At 46.5% G+C, this 19,793-nt stretch overlaps 1 protein-coding gene across 1 annotated transcript in view; it reads right to left on the reverse strand.

The window, feature by feature from the left end:
* Nucleotides 1-19,539, reverse strand: part of LOC139233169 (ral guanine nucleotide dissociation stimulator-like) — a 136,393-nt gene extending 116,854 nt beyond the window's left edge. Inside the window, exon 1 of the mRNA XM_070863764.1 lies at nt 19,213-19,539. Within this exon, the coding sequence (XP_070719865.1) occupies nt 19,213-19,296 (84 nt within the window). The 5' untranslated portion in view covers nt 19,297-19,539. The remainder of the gene's footprint in view (nt 1-19,212) is intronic.
* Nucleotides 19,540-19,793: the final 254 nt, after the last annotated feature.

The following is a 19,793-nucleotide window of genomic DNA, read 5'->3' on the forward strand; positions in this document are numbered from 1 at the left end:
GGGGGAAGAAAGACTTGCATTTATATAGCGCCTTTCACGACCTCAGGACGTTTCAAAGCGCTTTATGGCCAATGAAGTACTTTTGGAGTGTAGTCACTGTTGTAATGTTGGAAACGCGGCAGCCAATTTGCGCACAAGCAAGCTCCCACAAACAGCAATGTGATAATGACCAGATAATCTGCTTTTAGTGATGTTGATTGCAGGATAAACATTGGACAGGACCCGGGGGAGAACTACCCGTGCTCTTCCTCGAATATCAAAAAGCATTATTTCGAAGCTAGAAAAGCACGTGAGGGAGAAATGATTAGAAGGATATGTTGATCGAGGGAGATGAGGCTCATGTGGAGCATAAACAATGGCCTGTTTCTGTGCTGTACATAAGAACATAAGAAATAGGAGCAGGAGTAGGCCCTATGGCCCCTCGAGCCTGCTCCACCATTCAATAAGATCATGGCTGATCATCGACCTCAACTCCACTTTCCCGCCTGATCTCCATATCCCTCGATTCCCCTCAACTCCAAAAATCTATCTATCTCAGCCTTGAATATATTCAGAGACTCAGCATCCACAGCGCTTTGGGGAAGAGAATTCCAAAGATTCACAACCCAATGAGTGAAGAAATTCCTCCTCATCTCTGTCCTAAATAGCCTACCCCTTATCCTGAGACTGCGCCCCCTGGTTCTAGACTCTCCGGCCAGGGGGAAACAACCTCTCAGCATCTACCCAGTCAATCCCCTTCAGAATCTTGCATGTTTCAATGAGATCACCTCTCATTCTTCTAAACTCCAGAGAGTATAGGCCCAGTCTACACAATCTCTCCTCATAGGACAGCCCTCTCATCCCAGGAATCAATCCAGTGAACCTCCGTTGTACCGCCTCCAAGGCAAGTATACCCTTCCTCAGATAAGGAGATCAAAAATTCTATGGAATTCCGTAATTGGTCAGTGCACCGCACTCTGCTGCACTCAGTCACAGAGAAGGGTCCCAGATTCGATCTCTAGTTTGTGCTCAGTTAGCTGACCTGAACTGTGACAGCACGAGAGATGCTACAACCAGACGTGGGCTCCGGTCACAGGATATCAGCGCTGCCCTGTCTGAACGGGGGGGGGAGTCTGCTCAAAAGGAAGATCGGTTCAGCCCTACTGCAAACAAGTTGTCAAAAGTAATTGAGCCGGTTGAAGAGATTTGCCGTTACTTGCTGCAATTATAAGCCGGCTGAATGACAGGCCAAGCCAGGCCAGACTTCGCCCCTGCACCCTCCTCCCCTCCCCTCCCCTCCCCTCCCCTCTCAGGGAAGCACCCCTCTGTGTCCTGCTCATGTAACAGCTGGTCATTTTGCTTAATGCCCGGACCTGCAGCTGAGATTTCTGGCTTGCAAGCCAGGAATATCTCCTCATAAATGTACAAAGCCAGCGATGACTGCAAGCAAATGCCGACCGGGCTTACGAAAGCTCTTCTAAAATTAAAGAAAAAGACATTTGAAACACGTCCATGGCTATCCAGCACCATCTGGAGCAGTCCAAGGCGTCCTCTGTACACAGTGAGCACTATAAAAAAGCAACGATTTCCATTTTACCGTTTTTACCCTCCGTCAATTTTCTGCCCCTTTTTTCCTCCAGGTGCTGACTCAAGTCAAGAGGAGAGTTTTCACAGAATGTACGGCACAGAAACAGTCCATTCAGCCCAACTGGTCCGTGCCGGTGTTTATGCAGCACACAAGCCTCCTCCCACCCCTCTTCATCTCACCCTAACCATATCATAGAAACATAGAAAATAGGTGCAGGAGTAGGCCATTCGGCCCTTCGAGCCTGCACCACCATTCAATAAGATCATGGCTGATCATTCACTCAGTACCCCTTGATCCTTCTGTTTCTTTCTACATGGCTCAGTGGGCAGCACTCTCGCCTCTGAGTCAGAAGGTTGTGGGTTCAAGTCCCACTCCAGGAACATGAACTGAAAAATCTAGGCTGGCAGTGCTGAGGGAGTGCTGCACTGTTGGAGTTGCTGTCTTTCGGATGAGACGTTAAATGCCTGCTCTCTCAGGTGGATGTAAAAGATCCCATGGCACTATTTCGAAGAAGAGCAGGGGAGTTATCCCTGGTGTCCTGGCCAATATTTATTCCTCAATCAACATAACAAAAAACAGATTATCTGGTCATTATCACATTGCTGTTTCTTTACAACAGTGACTACACTCCAAAAGTACTTCATTGTCTGTAAAGCACTTTGGTCCCAAGGTCGTGAAAGAAAGAAAGACTTGCATTTATATAGCGCCTTTCACGACCACCGGACGTCTCACCCAAAAGACGGCACCTCCGACAGTGCAGCACTCCCTCAGTACTGCACTGGGAGTGTCAGCCTAGATTAATGTGCTCAAGTCCCTGGAGTGGGACTGGAACCCACAACCTTCTGACCCAGAGTGGAGAGTGCTGCCCACTGAGCCACGGCTGACAAACTGAAAGTATTGTAAGTCTTTCTTTTTCCCCTCCTGTGGTCATATAGTTTTCCCTTAAATAAATCTACGCGGGCACTGGTCGACTTTTAGGGTAACTCGCCCACGTGTAAACAGTGAGAGCGAGTGTTGGCAGGCTATTCAACCATGGGGGGTGGGGCATTGCGGCAAAGCCTGGTTCTGCCCCAGCCTGACTTCCCCACAGGGTGAGTGCTGAGGCCCAGTTGGCATGTTGCCCAGTTGCTGTCCTTCTCCCCCCCCCGCCCCAGCCACCTGTGGTCGCCTAACTCAGCACTGACTTTGAACGGAAGCAGCTCTGCACGGTTCAGTGCCCCAGCAGGCAAGAATTTCCATGTAAAATTCCGTGCCAAGAAAGTCAAGCCCACCCCCCTCCAACGACATGAATGCAGCTGCTTTCTGCGTTCTTCTTTACACAGAATCAAAATACATTTGCCTAAAGGAGGAAAAGAAAGAAGTTGCATTTATATAGCGCCTTGCACGGCCACCGGACAACCCAAAGCTAATGAAGTACTTTTGAATTGTAGTCACTGCTGTAATGTAGGAAAACACAGCAGCCAATTTGCACACAACAAGTTTCCACAAACAGCAATGTGATAATGACCAAATAACCTGTTTGTGATGTTGATTAAGGGATAACTATTGGCCGGGACAAACTACCCCTTGCTCTTCTAAGTAATAGCACCATGGGATCTTTTTTACATCTGAGAGTGCAGACAAGGCCTCAGTTTAATGTCTCACCTGAACGACGGCACCTCCCTCAGCACCGCACTGCAGCGTCAATTTGGATTTTGTGCTCAAGTCCCTGGAGAGCGACTTGAACCCACAACCTTCTGACTCAGGGGCGAGTGCGCTACCCACTGAGGGATAGCTGACACCTAACTCATCTAAATCATAGTCCACTTCAATATCTCACTACTTCTAATCCTCCCCCCTTCCATTCAATAATGCACATGTATCACATCCGACCGACCCAATCCTACTCATGTACCGCTGTAGGGAGAAGGCACTGTGGAGAAAGAGAGAGAGATTAGATTTCATTTTGTTATGTATCTAATAACTCGATAGACTGAATACTGTAAACGAACATAGGTACAAACCTGGCTCTGCTTTATTAGGGCCCAAAGAGATTACATTACATGATGGCTTGCCTTTTATATCTGGGCTGCACACACGTGCGTACAGCCCAATGACCTCCGACAGTGACGCCACCTGGTGGCTAGTAACCCCAAGCATACATACATGACACATTCCACTAAATGGAGGGCTGGAATTTGACCCCCTGTCAAAAGCTGGTGTATGTTTCTTGCTCTCTCATCTCTCTCTCTCATGTTGTCTGAACACTACGGAGCACACACCAGGCAGTCACACACTTCTCAACCTGCACAGAGTTAAAAGCAGACCTGCCGAGTCTCACTCATTTGGACTTGACCTGGTTTAAAAAACTCGCCCTATTTTGCCACCAGAAACTTAACCGGATCAGCCACACAAATACTGTGGCTACAAGAGCAGGTGAGAGGCTGGGTATTCTGCGGCGAGTGTCTCACCTCCTGACTCCCCAAAGCCTTTCCTACAAGGCACAAGTCAGGAGTGTGATACTCATTGGGACCCAGGTCGCCGTTAGGAGTGGGGCAGGAGCATCGGCGGGGCCCTGTTACAGCAGAGAAGCGGGAAGGTTGTGGCGGACTTGCGACGAGTGATCAGGGCGGAGGGGCGATGAGGGATCGTGGCTGAGATTTGGTGGGTGATCGTGACGGAGGTTCGGCGAATGTCTGGTGTGGCACATGTTTGCGGCAGCGGAACGGCGAGAGATTGCGGCAGAGGTGCGGCGAATGAGGATACAGGGCCCAGAAGAGGCGAGGGCCCAGGGGCAGCACGGGCCCAGCCCACATTGCGATGTGTGTGCGCACTAGGTCCCTGCAGCAGAGCAGGTCTCCAGTCATCTTGGATAATCTTTGCCACTGGATAAAGGCCGAGCTCTGTCAAGCCCGTGTGGTGGCTGATGTGCAACGGTCACCACACGTTAAAAAAATCCACGTACAGACATCTTCCACCCTTTCAACTGGAGTTCAGGACTGGAACATCGGGTCCTTCATTGAAACATCTGTGAACTCATGTGGAAGCAAGTCATCCTCGATCAAGGGACCGCCTATGATGATGATGATGATAACACTCTCCACTTGCCTGGATGAGTGCAGCTCCAACAACACCCCAGAAGCTCGATACCATCCAGAGCAAAGCAGCCCGCTTGATCGGCACCCCATCCACCACCTTCAACATTCACCCCCTCCACCACCGGCGCCCCCTGGCTGCAGTGTGTATCATCTACAAGATGCACTGCAGCAACTCGCCAAGGCTTCTTCGGCAGCACCTCCCGAACCCGCGACCTCTACCACCAAGAAGGACAAGGGCAGCAGGCGCATGGGAACACCACCACCTCCACGTTCCCCTCCCAGTCACACACACCATCCCGACTTGGAAATATATCGGCGTTCCTTCAACGTCGCTGGGTCACAATCCTGGAACTCCCTCCCTGACAGCACTGTGGGAGCACATGGACTGCAGCGGTTCAAGAAGGCGGCTCACCACCAACTTCTCAAGGGGCAATTCAGGATGGGCAATAAATGCCGGCCTTGCCAACGTCGCTGGCATCCCACGAACACATTTTTTTAAAAAACCTTATCTATCCTGCTGATTTTAATCACAAATTTCGCTCTAAACAGCTCCTTGCTCTTGAAAGCAATGTGAAAGGGTTGGAATTTGGGTCAGGGTTTAAGGGGGGCGGGAGTGCAGCTTTCTGTGACCTTGTTTAGCCTCGGGAGTCTGATGCATCACAGCTGTTGTTCTCAGTCACCGTGCTTCACGTCAGGATATCCTGATGAAGACAGACAATGCTCGGTGCAAAAAATATCAACACCATTTCACCCCAAATTATACAGCGCAGCAGGAGGCCATTTGGCCCATCGTGCCTGTGCCGTCCCTTCAAAGAGCAAACCAATTAATCCCACACCCCTTTGCTCTATCCCCATAGCCCTGCAAATATTTCCTTTCAAGTATATATCTAATTCCCTCAATATAAAGATTTCTTAATTGTATAGTTTAGATGGGATGATGATGTACAGGTATATATATATTCCTTTCAAAATAATACATTTAGATTACTACAGTCTGGGTTCTAATTTTTGAACCTTACAACGGCATTGTGCCCAGTCTGTGGAACATAGGAACACGAGGCGGTCATTTAGTCCCTGGAGCCTGTTCCGCCATTCAATGAGATCATGGCTGATCTGTGATCTAACTCCATATACCCGCCTTTGGACCGTAACCCTTAATACCTTTGGTTAACAGAAATCTATCGATCTCCAATTTAAAATTAACAATTGACCTAGCATCAGTTGCTGTTTGCGGAAGGGAGTTCCAAACTTCTACCGCCCTTTGTGTGTAGAAATGTTTCCTAATTTCACTCCTGAAAGGTCTGACTCTAATATTTAGACTATGCCCCCTCGTCCTAGACTCCTCGACCAGCAAAAATAGTTTCTCTCTATCTACCCTATCCGTTCCTCTTAATATCTTGAAAACTTCGATCAAGTCACCCTTTAGCCTTTTGAATTCCAGGGAATACAACACTAGTCTGTGTGATCTCTCCTCGTAATTTAACTCTTGGAGTCCAGGTATCATTCTGGTAAACCTACGCTGCACTCCCTTCAAGGAAACTGTGATCTCACTGGTCCGAGAGGCTCAGTTTTTGCGCTAGTCAGTGCATTTAATAAATGACTGAACCATTTGGTTTTGCTGTGGTTGTCCTTATGAGTGAATAGCCTGTTAACACACAAAGTCAGGATCTATGCTTGTAGTCAGATGTAAAGAAAAACTTGCATTTATATAGCACCTTTCACAACCTCAGAACATCCCAAACTGCTTTACAGCCAATGAAGTACTTTTGAAGTGTAGTTACTGTTGTAATGTGCCAATTTGCGCACAGCAAGCTCCCACAAAAAGCAATGTGAGAATGACCAGCTAATCTGTTTGTTTTAGTGATGTTGATTGAGGGATAAATATTGGTCAGGACACCAGGGATAACTCCCGTGCTCTTCTTCGAAATAGTGCCATGGGATCTTTCACGTCCCCCTGAGAGAGCTGACAGGGCCTCGGTTTAACGTCTCATCCAAAAGACCGCATCCGGGGACAGTTTGCCCCCATGGGCCCACATTCTACGATGAGGCCTACCAGACAGCAGGGGAGAACAGCCCAAGAAAATTCCAACACTGCCACGCAAATCCACTCTTGCATGGGTAACAAAACCGGAGGACTGTGTAATCAATCCCATTCATTGGATAATCTTAAAATTCCCCGTGAAGCATGTATTATTTATGAGGGACTATATACTGAGCCCGAGCTGCTGACACAACAACAATGTCAGTTCCACTGCCTCATCTTCTTCTTCAGCAGTGCTTCCACACTAAAATAAGTTCTCAGGTGACTGATAAGACCAATGCGGGACCTACAGTGTCTGTCACAGGTGGGGCAAACAGTGGCCTACAGTGTCGGTCACAGGTGGGGCAAACAGTGGCCTACAGTGTCGGTCACAGGTGGGGCAAACAGTGGCCTACAGTGTCGGTCACAGGTGGGGCAAACAGTGGCCTACAGTGTCGGTCACAGGTGGGGCAAACAGTGGCCTACAGTGTCGGTCACAGGTGGGGCAAACAGTGGCCTACAGTGTCGGTCACAGGTGGGGCAAACAGTGGCCTACAGTGTCGGTCACAGGTGGGGCAAACAGTGGCCTACAGTGTCTGTCACAGGTGGGGCAAACAGTGGCCTACAGTGTCGGTCACAGGTGGGGCAAACAGTGGCCTACAGTGTCGGTCACAGGTGGGGCAAACAGTGGCCTACAGTGTCGGTCACAGGTGGGGCAAACAGTGGCCTACAGTGTCGGTCACAGGTGGGGCAAACAGTGGTTGAAGGGACGGGTGAGTGGGGTGTTTGATTTGTCGTACGCTCCTTCTGCTGTTTGTACTTAGATTCTCTTCGCCGGGAGCAAGCAGAAGCCAAGTGTTCAGTGCCTTCCCGGATGCTCCTCCTCCACTTTGAGCAGTCTTGGGCCAGGGATTCCCAAGAGTCGGTGGAGATGTTACATTTTTTCAAGGAGGCTTTGAGAGTGTCCTTGAAGCGTTTTCTCTGCCCTCCTGGGGCTCGCCTGCCATGACGTAGCTCGGAGTATCGGAGCTGATCAAGCGTGGTCAATGCCTCGATACTGGGGATGTTGGCCTGAGAGAGAACGCTGATGTTGGTGCATCTATCCTGCCAATGGATTTGCAGGATTTTGCATATTATTGCACTGGGCACCATGACTCCTTGTGGGATTCTGCAATCCTCTGTTGCAAGAATTGTTTCTCCCACTCTCCCTCTCCTAAATTGAGAATCACTAGTAGTGTCAGGGCACACAGGACAGGACTCGAAGCAGTGGCTGGAGACAGCAATCTCAAGGCTTTCGATGGTGTCACAAATCCCAGAAGTGAAGATCGAACAGTTTATAGGTGTGATTTGAACCCCAAAATGAGATAACAGCTTAGAATTTGTCACAAGGTGATTTTTAATAATATATACAGGTTGCGCTATTCTCTATAAGAAAAGTCTCACATTTATATAGCGTCTTTCACGACCACTGACCGTCCCAAACAGCTTTACAGCCAATGAAGTACTTTTTGAAGTGTAGTCACTGTTGTAATGTAGGGGCAGCCAATTTGCTCCCATAAGTAGCAATGTGATAATGACCAGATAATCTGTTTTTGTTATGTTGATTGAGGGATAAATATTCTCAACAATATATACAGGGTGCACTATTCTTCATATTTACGAAAGGATATACTTGCTTTGGAGGCAGTTCAGAGAAGGTTCACTAGGTTGATTCCGGAGATGATGGGGTTGACTTACGAGGAAAGGTTGAGTAGGTTGGGCCTCTACTCATCGGAATTCAGAAGAATGAGAGATGATCTTATCGAAACGTATAAGATTATGAGGGGGCTTGACAAGGTGGATGCAGAGAGGATGTTTCCACTGATATGGAAGACTAGAACTAGGGGGCATAATCTTAGAATAAGGGGCCGCCCATTTAAAACTGAGATGAGGAGGAATTTCTTCTCTCAGAGGATTGTAAATCTGTGGAATTCGCTGCTCAGAGAGCTGTGGAAGCTGGGATATTGAATAAATTTAAGACAGAAATAGACAGTTTCTTAAACAATAAGGGAATAAGGGGTTATGGGGAGCGGGCAGGGAAGTGGACCTGAGTCGATGATCGGATCAGCCATGATCGTATTAAATGGCGGAGCAGGCTCGAGGGGTATGGCCTACTCCTGCTCCTATTTCTTATGTTCTTATGTTCTATAATATATACAGGGTGCCCTGGTCATTATATTTGTCGGGTTCCTTATTCTTCTTTAAATAGTGCCATGGGTTCTTTTATGTCCACCTGAGGGGAAAGGCAGGGCCTCGGTTTAATGTCTCGTCTGAAAGACGGCACCTCCGACAGTGCAGCACTCCCTCAGCACTGCACTGGAGTGTCAGCCTAGACTATGTCCTCACCTCAGGGACAGTGTTAGCAACTGAGCAGAGCTGCCAGTGTCTTACTGAGTTACAGTGCTTCTCCGGAATTATATTATCCATTTAATATGCCATTAAAGTGAAACGGCTGTTATATTCAGATATTAAAATCAATTAAAAAAATGGTATTCTTTTGGACACTTAAAGATGACAATTTGGCTCTGTACCAATGTGTCTTGTATTGGAACAGTGGTGGCTAATCGCTGCAGCGCAGTGCTATTACAATGAGTTGTGTTGTTCCGGTCTTATCCTCATTTGACACTGTTTCAATACAATCAGCTCGGGTGAGGTATGCGGGTTGAATACTCAGCACGTAGCACTTGTATCGTCTCCCCATGCCACAGAGTGCTGGGTCAGAGGGGCCCCTGGGCAGGATGTAAAAACAAATGTCGGCCTAGATGTTCTGCTGGAGTTATGTCGGCAAACCAGCGTAACTCCAGCAGAATGTGCAGGAAAACCGTTTCTCAGCGACCACCTCCGCTCTCCACTTGTCCTCCTGACGTTATGAATAAAAGCATAGCGAGCCGAAATTGGACCGCAGCCCGATTGGGGCTGCATAATTTGAATGATATGAAAATGTATCGCCCGCCACGAAGTATAGGTAAATGATCCGGAATTCGGGTCTTTCACTCTGAAAAATGTCCGGGGTGCTATCCGCGGGACGGTAGAGGGCCGATGTGGAGTCAACGTGCTGCGTAGCGCTGATGCGTCACAACGTCCCTCCCCCTTTAATTAAAGGGGAAGGCCGCTGTTGTCTGCAGTCCCTTTGGGCGACCATCGCTAGGCCACCAGGGACGCCCTCAACAGGGCCAACAGCTCAACACCCAGATAGAGCGCCGCGCCGCAGCAGGCCGACCCATGGCGCAATTGGCCTCCCCTTTACGGGTAGCCCCGGCGGCGGATGTCCGCCACTGCGAAGCTGGCGGTGACATCGGCCGGCACCATCCTCGCCAGGCCGGTGGGCAATTCCCCCGTGAATGACACCAGAAGTCTACCTTTATATTTCCCCCCCCAGCCTTTTCTCTGGTTTTCTTTCCTCTCCTTCTGAAGGCAGTCATTTCCCATTGGATACGGTTCCAAGGATGTTGGCTGCCCTACAATAGGTCATCCGAGTGACCATTCCTCACGTGTCATCTCAAGAGACTGAGGGGTCACAAGGCTCTGGAGAAACGGCAAAGTTACGACGGACGATTAGAAGAACCTCCACAATGCAATGTATTTGCCTCATGGTTTCTTTGCTTAAGAAATCATAGCAACACATTGTTATTAAGAACTGGTTGGTTTATTAGCAAAAGGTTTAACGATCACACTGCACATTACCGGTTCATCCACCAGGCTCACAACCACCTGTCTGATCGTGGATCCTCTGAACCCAACTGGCTGGGGTTTTATTGAGTCTTGTGAACATCACGTGACTGGCTAAGCCACTCACAATGCAACAGCTCTACAACTATTTTAGTTTTGCAACAGTTCTACTAACCTGTGAGCACACTCACAGGTGCATACATTACACACAGGAATTCAACCTTCGGTGTTGGGACAGCTTCAAGGCAAATCTAATCCCAACATCTATATTAATGTATTATCCACTGGAGATTACCAGATAAAAAATCAGGAGTGGAAACCCTGGCTGATTTTTCCTCCCCATTTCATAGGCCTGGAGGCCAATGTTAGAGTCCCTACTGCCACCCTGGCTGACACCAAGGGAGTTAGCCACGGTGTCCTGGCCAATATTTCTCCCTCAACCAACATCTAAAAATAGATGATCTGGACATTTATTTAATCGCTGTTTCTGGGAACTTGCTGTGCGCAAATTGGCTGGCGCATTTCCTACATTACAACAGTGACATGGGGTGGGGGGGGTGGTTGGAAGAGAGACACGGGGGAGGAGGAGACATGGGGGGAGGGGGAGAGAGAAAGGGGGGGGAAGCGAGAAATGGGGGGTGGTATCTCATTGGTTGTAAAAGTGTTTTGGGATGTTCCGAGGTGGTGAAAGGCGCTATATAAATACAAGGTCCTTGTTTCTTCCTTTACCAACTAATAGCAAAGATCAGTGATTGAATCCGAGGCCAAGTCTGTATGGCTTGGCGACTCAGTTGCTAAAATCAAAGCAGCCATGTTAAATATTTTTTCATGTAGGCAGTGGCCCTTTAAGGAGGTGACGATGTAAACTTAGATGCAAAAGGAATGTCCCGAGAACACCAGCAGCCCCAAGCCACACACTATCTTGGAAATACATTATTGCTCTTTCATCATCGTTGGGTGAAAATGCTGAAATTCGCTTGCTAACACTGTTGTGGGAAAACTATCACCGCATGGATTGCAGTGGTTCAAGGGGGCTGTCAATTCCCAACTGCTCAAGTCAACTATGGAGGGCAATAAATCTGGCTTTGCCAGCGACACCCACATCCCAAGAACATTTTTTTTAAATCCAAGTGCGTGAAAGTAAAAGCACCGCAAAGCAGTGACCTGCTAATTTTCCTGCCTTCGTCTCCTTCATTAGCTGTGACCTTCGACACAATCCATATTATTTATGGCTTCAACACCTTGGCTAACCCTTCCACTTTCCGGAGTGCCACCGCCCTTGATATAAACGCAGGCTATTTATGACTTGTTCACAGGAGGATCACTCTAGGGCGTGAATTCTGCATTTCTCCAGGTCTGGCCTCTTGCACCTCCCCCACTCCCTCTTTTTTATATAACCCTCTGAAAGAAAACATTTCTCCTCATCTCAGTTTTAAATGGGCGGACCCTTATTCTAATACTATGTCCCCTAGTTTTAGTTTCCCCTATGAGTGGAAATATCCTCTCTGCATTCACCTTGTCAAGCCCCCTCATTATCTTAAAAGTTTCGATAAGATCAAGTCTCATTCTTTTGAATTATCCTCAACCTATCCTCATAAGTCAACCCCCTCATTTCCGGGATCAACCCAGTGAACCTTCTCTGAACAGCCTCCAATGCAAGTATATCCTTTCTTAAATACGGAGACCAAAACTGTACGCAGTGTTCCAGGTGTGGCCTCACCAATACCCTGTACAGTTGTAGCAGGACTTCTCTGCTTTTATACTCTATCCCCCTTACAATAAAGGCCAACATTCCATTTGCCTTCCTGATTACTTGCTGTACCTGCATACTAACTTCTTGTGTTTTATGCACAAGGACCCCCAGGTCCCTCTGTACTGCAGCACTTTGCAATTTTTCTCCATTTAAATTGTAATTTGCTTTTCTATTTTTTCTGCCAAAGTGGATAACCTCACAGTTTCCCACATTATACTCCATCTGCCAAATTTTTGCCCACTCACTTAGCCTGTCTATATCCCTTTGCAGATTTTTTGTGTCCTCCTCACAAATTGCTTTCCCACCCATCTTTGTATCATCAGCAAACTTGGCTACATTACACTCGGTCCTTTCATGCAAATCATTAATATAGATTGTAAATAGTTGAGGATCCAGCGCCGATCCCTGTGGCACCCCATTAGTTACTGTTTGCCAACCGGAAAATGACCCATTTATCCTGACTCTCTGTTTTCTGTTAGTTAGCCAATTCTCTATCCATGCTAATATATTATCCCCAACTTTTATCTTGTGCAGTAACCTTTTATGTGGCACTTATCGAATGCCTTCTGGAAATCCAAATACACCACATCCATTGGTTCCTCCTTATCCACCCTGCTCATTACATCCTCAAAGAACTCCAGCAAATTTGTCAAACATGATTTCCCTTTCATAAAACCATGCTGGCTCTGCTTGATTGAATTATGCTTTTCCAAATGTCCCGCTATTACTTACTTAAAATGGACTCCAGCATTTTCCAACGACAGATATTAGGCTAACTGGTTTATAGTTTCCTACTTTTTGTCTGCCTCCTTTTTTAAATAGGGGCATTACATCCTCTGGGACTGCCCTAGAATCCAGGGAATTTTGGTAGATTACAACCAATGCATCCACTATCTCTGCAGCCACCTCTTTTAAGACCCTAGATGTAAGCCATCAGATCCAGGGGATTTGTCCACCTATAGTACCATTATTTTACCAAGTACTACTTCATTAGTGATAGTGATTGTATTAAGTTCCTCCCTCCTTAAAGCCCCTCGATTATCCACTATTGGGATGTTTTTGTGTCTTCTACTGTGAAGACCGATACAAAATATTTGTTCAATGTCTCTGCCATTTCCCTGTTCCCCATTATTAATTCCCCAGTTTCATCTTCTAGCGGACCAACATTTACTTTAGCCACTCTTTTCCTTTTTATGTACCTGTAGAAACTCTTACTATTTGTGTTTATATTTTGTGCTAGTTTACTCTCATAATCTATCTTCCCTCTCTTTATCATTTTTTTAGTCGTTCTTTGTTGGCTTTTAAAAGTTTCCCAATCCTCTGGCCTCCCATTAGTCTTGGTCACATTGTATGCCCAATTTGATATCCTCCCTTATTTCCTTAGTTAGCCACGGATGGTTATCCCTTCTCTTACAGCCTTTCCTTCTCATTGGGGTATATTTTTGGTGCAAGTTATGGAATATCTCCTTAAATGTCTGCCACTGCTCATCAACCGTTCCATACATTAATCTATTTTCCCAGTACACTTTAGCCAACTCTGCCTTCATACCTTTCTGGTCTCCTTTATTTAAGCTTAGGACACTGGTTTGAGAACCAACTTTCTCACTCTCCAACTGAATTTGAAATTGAACCATGTTATGGTTACTCATTGCTAGAGGATCCTTTACTACGAGATCATTTATTAATCCTGTCTCATTACACAGTACCAGATCTAAGATAGCCTGCTCCCTGGTTGGTTCCGCAACGTACTGTACAAGGAAACTATCTCGGATACACTCTATGAACTCTTCCTCAAGGTTACCCTGGCCAATTTGCTTTGTCCAATCAATATGAAGGTTAAAATCGCCCATGATTATTGTCGTTCCTTTATTACAAGCCTCCATTATTTCTTGATTTAGCTACTGTTGGGGGCCTAAAGACTACGCTCACCAGCAATTTTTTTCCCTTTATTATTCCTTATCTCCACCCAAACTGATTCAACATCTTGATTCTCTGAGCCAATATAGTTTCTCACTAATGCACTGATCCCATCCTTTATTAACATAGCTACCCCACCTCCTTTTCCTTTCTGTCTGTCCTTCCGAATTGTCAAATGCCCCTGAATATTTAGTTCCCAGTCCTGATCACCTTGCAACCACGTCTCTGTATGGCTATCAGATCATACCCATTTGTATCTATTTGTGCCGTCAACTCATCTGTTTTGTTACAAATGCTACGTGCATTCAGATAAAGAGCTTTTAAATTTGTTCTTTTTAACCATTTTTTCCTGCTTTGACCCCACTTTCTGATTCACTTTTATGTTTATACATTCTGTCCCTTCCTGTCATGCTCTGGTTTTCATTTCCCCCAGTGCTTCCCTGCTCTATTGCCTTCTCCTTATTCTTTGACTTTTTAAAAATTTTCGCTCAGCTGAATCCTCCCCCCCTCGAATTAGTTTAAAGCCCCCTCTACAGCCCTAGTTATTTGATTTGCCAGGACCCTAGTCCCAGCACGGTCTAAGTGGAGCCTGTCCCAACAGAACAGCTCCCACTTACCTCAGTACTGGTGTCAGTGTCCCACGAAGCAAAACCATTTCTCTCACAACAGTCTTTGAACCATGTGTTTAACTCTCTGATCTTATTGACCCTATGCAAATTTGCTCGTGGCTCGTAATCCAGAGATTATTACCTTTGTGGTTCTGCTTTTTAATTTGGCCCCTAGCTGCTCATAATCCCTCAGCAGAACCTCTTTCTTTGTCCTACCTATGTCGTTGGTGCTCACGTGGACCATGATAACTGGATCTTCCCCCTCCCACTCCAAGTTCCTCTGCAGTTATCCTCGGTCGGTGTACTGGGCCAATATTTATCCCTCAATCAACATAACAAAAAAATAGATGATCTGGTCATTATTACATTGGCGGAGCAGGCTTGAGGGGCCAAATGGCCTACTCCTGCTCCAATTTCTTATGTTCTTATGTTCTTATGATCACAATGCTGCTTGTGGGAGCTTGCTTGTGTGCAAATTGGCTGCCACGTTACCCACATTACAAGAGTGACTACACTCCAAAAGTACTTTGAGACGTCCGGTGGTCGTGAAAGGCGCTACATAAATGCAAGTCTTTCTTTTTTTTCTCTTTCCTCCTTTAAGACGCTCCTTAAAACCTACTTCTTTGATCAAGCTTTTGATCAGCTACCATAATTTCTTCTTATCCAGCTCGGTATCACATTTATTTGTTTTGTCTTAAAACACGCCTGTGAAGCTCCATGGGACGTTTTACTACGTTAAAAGGCGCCATATAAATACAAATAGTTGTTGTTGTTCTAGTGGACAAAAATATCAGTCAGCTGTCACGGACCAAGAGCTGGAAAGTGGAATTAGGCTGGATAGCTCTCTTTCGGCCGGCAAAGACACGATGGGCCGAATGGCCTCCTTCTGTGCCGTAAATTTCTGAGATTGGAGCGAGGTAAACATAATCCATAAACTTAGACCCTGTTGCCAAAAGAGGGTTTCGGTATCACAATTACCACAGTGCAGTCATAATGCTTTTACTGTACAGGTATTTAGAGTGGAACATGAAACCCACGCAGACCAACACCACATTCAAATCTTTCCTAATTGAAAAATCCCCATCATAAAATAGAACAACTGAGCTGCACAGTGTGAACTGTGTATTGCACATTGTTTATGGCTCTTTCCGTGATCATAAAATACCCTCTCTATTACACGTCTCTCACTGCTGTGCTCGCTGAGGTAACATGACCTTTGATACGACACACTCTGTATCCGGCTCGCTCACTAAAGAAAGAACGCCTGCGTTTGCACAGTGCCTTTCACGACTACCAGACGTCTCAAAGCGCTTTACAGCCAATGAAGTACTTTTCGGGATTGTAGTCACTGTTGCAATGTGGGAAACGCGGCAGCCAATTTGCGCATCAAGCAAGCTCCCACGAACAGCAATGTGATAATTGTAATGTATTTGCTTCATGGAGTGGGAAGGTGGAGCTGAGGTAGAAGATCAGCCAAGATCTTGCTGAATGACGCAGCAGACTCGAAGGGCCAACTGGCTGCTCCTGCTCCTATTTCTTTTGTTCTAAACACTACTGTGGCCATCGACCCTTTAAACTTCCCTCTTCCATGTGCTGAATACATCGCCCAAAACAGTCTTCCTCCTCACCCTAGTCTCACTACGTTGAAATTGAGACTCAGTGTAATGTATTTGCTTAATGGGTTCTTTGCTTAAGAATTCATAACAACATATCGCTATTGAGAATTAGTTGGTTTATTAGCAAATGATTTAACAATCACACACACATTACCAGTTCATCCACCAGGTTCACAACCACCTGCCTCATCGTGGATCCCCTGAACCCAACTGGCTGAGGTTTTCTTGAGTCTTGTGAACATCACATGACTGGCCAAGCCACGCCCAACTCAACAGCTCCACCAACTTGTGAACGTGCTCACGAGTGCATACATTACAATAATGATCAGATAATTTGTTTTTTGTTATGTTGATTGAGCGATAAATATTGGCCAGGACAAGGGGGATAACTCCCCTGCTCTTCTTCAGGATAGTGCCATGGGATCCTTTACGTCCACTTGAGAGAGCAGATGGGGTCTCGGTTTAACATCTCATCCGAAAGACGGCACCTCCGACACTCTCTCAGCACTGCACTGGAGTGTCAGCCAAGATTTTTTTGTGCTCTAGTCCCTGGAGTGGGACTTGAACCCACAACCTTCTGACTCAGAGGCAAGTGTACTACCCACTGAGTCACAGCTGACACACTAAAACACAATCCGTATAAGACAATCTGTGCAGAGTTCGAAAGCCAGTTCTGGACAATCCCAGCGAGCAGAGGTTGGAACTCCGGCTGGGAATTCTGGCTCGATATCCAGCAGGATACTCGTGTCCAGTGGTTGCGGGTGGCATCTCTCTTCGTCAGGGTTGGGTGAGCCCATTAGACCCTCATGCACCAGTCTAAGCACCTTAAAGACGTCACCACTGACAGCGCAGAACACCATCTGGACTAGTCCTATCCTTAAGTGGGCTAGCGGAGGGGGCTACGAGACAGCCGTGATTTCCAATGGAGCATGATGCTGCTGGAGAAAGTTCAGCTGGGTGGCAGTTCTGTCTGACAGTTTTGTGTTGGGGGTTGTGGGTTGGGGGTGGGGTTAAACCCAAGCCTGGAGCTGGGTCAGGTGCTTGCCAGAGAGCAAGGCTGGTCGTTTCCCACATTACGACAGTGATCACACTCCAAAATAAGTACTTCATTGGCTGTAAAGTGCTTTGAGACGTCCGGTGGTCGTGAAAGGTGCTATATAAATGCAAGTCTTTCTTTCTTTTGCCCGAGAGTGGAGTCAGGTCAAGGGTCTTGAGAGAGGGCAGTCTGGGCAGTGTAAGGCAGGACTCACCTGAACAGTGGGGTCAGATTGACGCCTGCTTGTTTGAGACAAAACCATTACCATCGATTACTGGCAAAGAGGGCGTGAGCTGCATGTAAACTTGGCCGATGGGTTCTAGGATATTGACGCTTGTTTTATATAGGTGGGGGCTGGGTGGGAATTATAGACCTTTTCAGTTGAAAGTGTGTGGGGTTGGCGGGGGGGGTGGGAGCTGTATTAGACACAGGAGGCCTTGTATATGAGTATATACAGTAAACCAGGGGCTACAACATCAGTAAATAAGATGATTCAGAGGAGCATGATATCAGCAAGGCATGGTACATATAAATATACACTGCAACGAGGAAGTTACAGGCAGATCTCAGAGAAAATTATATGAATTTATGTCTAATAATATGATCTATTTATACGTAAAGTTAAGGAATTTTATACAAATATATACATCTGCCATTATGTAGAGTTATGGGTCGTTGAATATATTTAAGGTGGAGATAGACAGTGTTTTGAACGATGTGAGTCAAGGGTTATAGGGAACAGGCAGTTGAGGCCAAGATCAGATCAGCCATGATCTTATTGAATGGCGGAGCAGGGTCGAGGGACCAAATGGGTGACCCCTGCTCCTATTTCTTGTATACTTCTATCATTCGATATATTTATATTTCGTGTCAAATCTCCAAAGATGTTGCTCACTGTAAATCACATGATACGCTGTTTCGAACCTATAATGCACCGTATAATAACACACTGTATAACATCCAGTGTATCATTCTCGCTTTTAGTTCAGAAAAAACAAGCACAAAATTATGGCTTTCCTGCTCTCTTTTTTTTAGTAGTCGTGACACTTAAAGTACGATGTCTAGATTGTGACAGATCTGTGCCAGACACAAGAACCATAGAATCTTACAGCACAGAAGGAGGCCATTCTGCCTGTCGTGCCCATGCTCGCTCTTTGAAAGAACACTGGTGCTCAGTCCCACATCCTTGCTTTTTGTCCATAACCTTGTAAGCTCCTCATCCTCAAGTACTCAAAATCCACAATATTGGCCAGGACCAAAGCAGCACTGTCAAACTGCAGTTATAGAACTGCATGTCTTTTGGATATCAAAGACAGTTGTGTTCCCAATGGATTTTAAATTGAGAAATGAAGACAGCAGACTTAAAGGTACACATCTAGCCCCACGCCCCACCCCCCGCCCCCCACACACATCTCCTTAACAATTACATGCATTTCTATAGCGCCTTTAACTTGGTAAAACGTCCCAAGGCGTTATCACAGGAGCGTTATCACACAGCATGAAAGGCACAGTGTAACTGACGGGTGTTAATAACGTTTTTAGAGCTTTGATGAATTCGCATATCCTTCCCCCACCACACCCCAGGGTGAAATTAAATGTTGAAAGTTCAATTCTGTCTGGTTCTGCAAAGGTGATCAATCTTAGATGCATGGCCCACAGAATGAGGAACCGTTGTTCAACAGTAATCTATGTTACTGTGTGTGCTGCTCAAGTCATTTCCTCCTCTCAGTGTCCCCCGCCTCTCTATACACACACACACACACCCCTCCCGATCCACGCATTTATTACATAAATACCCAGTGCTGAATTCCTCTGGAGACTTGACTTAGCTTTTGGCGAGCGGGGAATTGGGCTGTGCTGAGACAGCGAGCTGTCAATTTCAACCCAGGGAGATTTGGAAATTCACTTACCACTCCGTCGAGCAGGTCAAACATGCAGACTCTGACAGGTTGCGCCAGTGCCTTCTGAAGATTAAACAGCGATTTGGTCTCCATTTCCTCCCCCTCTCCAGTGTAGCGAATGCTGCAGTGTGGAGCGGTGCTTCACATGCTGGCTTTTCCCCAGGCACTCAAGTTGTGAGCGGGGCAGGATGGCTTTTGTGAGCGATGACTGTCGCGGAGGAACTTCCCCCACTTTCTATTTCTCACCCAGTCTGGCGGATGCTGTAACAAAGCTTCCTTCCTTTTCAGCTCCTGGTCCCACTGCAGCCCTCAAGAAACCCGCAGCTAGCTGTGCATCTCATGGCCCTCCCTTTTACATGCTGCAACACGCTCCCAGATTTGCATCTGGCTGACAGGTAACACTCCAGCCTCATAACAATGCACACCACACAGTTCAATATGTTAGGCTGCTTCTCTCAAAACAGCTACCCGCAAGTGTCCATGTAAAGGGAAAGAAAGGCTTGCATTTATATACCTCCTTTCACAACAACCAAAGCACTTCACTGCCAGTACTTTTGAAGTGTAGTCACTGTTGTAATGAAGGAGATTAT

The sequence above is a fragment of the Pristiophorus japonicus genome, chromosome 20, assembly GCF_044704955.1.
Source record: "Pristiophorus japonicus isolate sPriJap1 chromosome 20, sPriJap1.hap1, whole genome shotgun sequence".
Classification (NCBI taxonomy): Eukaryota; Metazoa; Chordata; class Chondrichthyes; family Pristiophoridae; genus Pristiophorus; species Pristiophorus japonicus.